The 3,070-nt window shown below is 35.8% G+C and overlaps 1 protein-coding gene across 1 annotated transcript; it reads left to right on the top strand.

The window, feature by feature from the left end:
* The first annotated feature begins 369 nt into the window (after nt 1–369).
* On the top strand, nt 370–1,262 carry LOC109211933. Its single transcript, XM_019375533.1, has 2 exons — nt 370–491; nt 848–1,262. Exons 1-2 carry the CDS (start codon nt 370–372, stop codon nt 1,260–1,262), a joined length of 537 nt encoding a protein of 178 aa, XP_019231078.1.
* Nucleotides 1,263–3,070: the final 1,808 nt, after the last annotated feature.

Raw genomic sequence — 3,070 nt, 5'->3', positions numbered from 1 at the left:
ATAATAATGATTATTTTTCAATTACAAAAGTGAGAAATGGCTAGCTCACACCCATGTCTGGTCCATTTAGGTCATATGGACTGAACAAATTTTGAGCGAATGCCCAATATAGTGAGTGACTCAAGCCTGCTTCATCAAAGCCCAAATCAAATTTTACCGTTAACCACGTGATCGAGTTAAAAAGAAAGTACCCATATTATTGGCTATCTCTGAAGGACATAGTAAGTCAAAAAGAAGTAAATATTAAAGAGATCAATTGAAATATTGTTGAAAATATATAGAGCAGGCAAGATGGTCAATTACAGTAAATTATAGGCTCGTGATCTAGACCAAGTGAGGTGCATCAAAGATGAGGATTGTAGAGTAATAATGGAAGAAGCACAGATCAAGCGAAGGTGGCAGACATACTTCCATGAACTCTTGAACGAAGAGGGGGATAGGAACATTATGCTGGGCGATTTGGAGCACTCCAAGAGTCGTTGTGATTTTAGGTATTGTAGGCGCTTTAGTTTTGAGGAGGTCGCGAGGGTGGTGCGTAAGATGAGCAGGGGGCAGAGCGAACGGGCCGGATGAGATCCATGTTGAATTCTGGAGGTATGCGAGTAGGGCTAGATTTGAGTGGCTAACTGGGCTATTTAACGCTATTTTTAGGATGAAGAAGTTGCCCGATGAGTAGATGTGGAGTGCGATGATCGCATTGTACAAGAACAAAGGTGATATCCAAAATTACAACAATTATAGGGGTATCAAGTTACTTAGTCACACTATGAAAGTTTGGGAGAGGATGATAGAAGTGAGGGTTAGAGGACGGTGTCTGTTTTCGAGAACCAGTTCGGTTTCATGTCAGGACTTTCGACTACGAAAAGCCATCCATCTTGTTAGCAGGTTGGTGGAATAGTACAAGGATAGGAAGAAAGATTTGCTTTATTGACCTAAATAAAGTGTACGACAAGGTTCCTAGAGAGGTTCTTTGGCGATGCTTGGAGGCTAGAGGTGTCCCTATAGCATATATTAGAGTGACTAAGGACACGTATGATGGAGCTAAGACTCAGGTGAGGACAATGGGAGGAGACTCAGAACATTTTTCGGTTGGGATGGGGTTGCACCAAGGATCTGCGCCCAGCCCATTCTTATTTTCTTTGGCGATGAATACGCTGATGCATCATATTCAAATGGAGGTGCCATGGTGTAAGTTATTCGCTGACAACATATTGCTGATTGATGAGACGCAATGCAGTGTAAACGACAAGTTAGAGGTTTAGAGACTGACCTTAGAGTTTAAGGGTTTCAGGTTGAGCAGGACTAAGACGGACTACTTAGAGTGCAAGTTCAACGACGTGGCGGTGGGAGCTGGTATAGACATGAGGCTTGATTCACAAGTCATCCTCAGGAGAGGAAGTTTCAGTTATCTCGGATTAGTTATCCGAGCAGACGGGGAGATCGACGTGATTCTTATAAACTTTATACAGTTGGTCGTAGTAGTGAAAGTAATTGTTATTACGTAGGAGGATTTTATTTGGGAAACTTACACAAATGCTCCAAAAAAGTCTCAACTTACCAACCTCTAGCCATTAGTCGTAGGTTTACCAAAACTAGCCAAGCACATATAAAAGTTGAAAAACCAAATAAATAAGGTCTTATTTCAAAGAATCACATGCAAAAATCTCCTTCCATATTTTTAAGCGTGATTAGCAAAATTAGATACAAGACGAAATGAAAATTTAATGGATGAGGTAGCAAATAAGGTGATGAAATAGAAGAATTTATATACAATATTTCAAAAATCTAAGCAAAATAGGAACTTTTTCATTGGGTATAGTTGAAATTCATTGAAACATACAGATAAGTCAATATACGAAATGTGAGGAAGATTGGAGGTGATTTGGACTGGTTTTGCATCAAAATTCATAATTAAATTGAGTTCAAAACAATTCTTCTACGATACATGTATCAAACATGTATCTCACACACAGGTACGCATGGGTATACATGTGATACACGATTGATAACACATATGATACATATGTGATACATAAATGATACACAGTGTGATACACATATCATTTTTTTTTTCACGTTCAGTTTTTACTTTGAATTTTCAATTCAAACCACCTCAAAACTTCACCAAATAGTTCCAAAATTGAGATTTAAGCTCCTTAAGATGTATCCAATCTATTCTAATAACACCCCCTTAAAAAATATTTGACCTTTTTTGTTACAATTAGCTAATATTAATAACATTTGGCTAATATTAGTAATATTTTATGAATTGATCAATTTTTGTAATGAGCTACTTATAAATGGACATAGCTGGCAGTTTTCCTTTTAGTTTTGAGTGCATGAACAATTTGGATTTTTGATTAATCGGGTTGAGTTTGAGTGACCATAACTTAAAGCAGAAATATGATACTTTTTGGGTTATACTTAACTTTTGACTCTCGCTTGTCCCATAAGCAGAATTTTAAGGTAAAAAATTAAAAGTGTTGTCCATAGGGCAAGATGAAAATACCTGTTAAACTTGAAGTACTGTTGATGGGCAATCGGGGACAAAAAATCAAGACCATCTACTTTGAGGGCTATTTATGTACTTCACCTTAATTGAAATTGTAATGGGATAAATTCACAAATAGACACTTTTAGTTTTTGTAATTGAAAAATAGTCACTATCATGAAGTTCCAAAATACAGAAGTAGAATTTTAATATTATTATCATGGCATTAATTTGAAACTTTATGACATTGATTTTTTTTGAATTATAGAAATAAAAAATGGTTAGCTCGGACTATTATACTATGTTGGCCATGCTTGATCCATTTAGGTCATACGGACTTAAACTCATTTTGAACGGACGCCCAACTTAAGGAAAATGACACTGTGTAATCGCTATCAAAATAATAGCGAAAAATTATATTATATATATATAGATATATATATATATCGTAAATTATATACAAAAATTATATAAAATTTATGTATTTTTTTGGCTACCAAATGTAAATAACTTCTGACATGGGTTAAAAGTGAAAAAAACCCAATGTAGTGTCTCAAGCCTGCTTCTTGAAAGCCCAAA

Source organism: Nicotiana attenuata, unplaced genomic scaffold (genome assembly GCF_001879085.1).
Source record: "Nicotiana attenuata strain UT unplaced genomic scaffold, NIATTr2, whole genome shotgun sequence".
NCBI lineage: Eukaryota > Viridiplantae > Streptophyta > Magnoliopsida > Solanales > Solanaceae > Nicotiana > Nicotiana attenuata.
The sequence above is the reverse complement of the archived record's forward strand: the minus strand, read 5'-3'. Positions and strand labels throughout refer to the sequence as shown.

Bases quoted from the DNA above. Each gene is read 5' to 3' on its own strand.
- LOC109211933 (XM_019375533.1), top strand. From the start codon at position 370: ATGGAAGAAGCACAGATCAAGCGAAGGTGGCAGACATACTTCCATGAA. The intron at 492-847 runs GTATTGTAGGCG...GTTTCATGTCAG, and splicing joins AAGAGTCGTTGTGATTTTAG to GACTTTCGACTACGAAAAGC.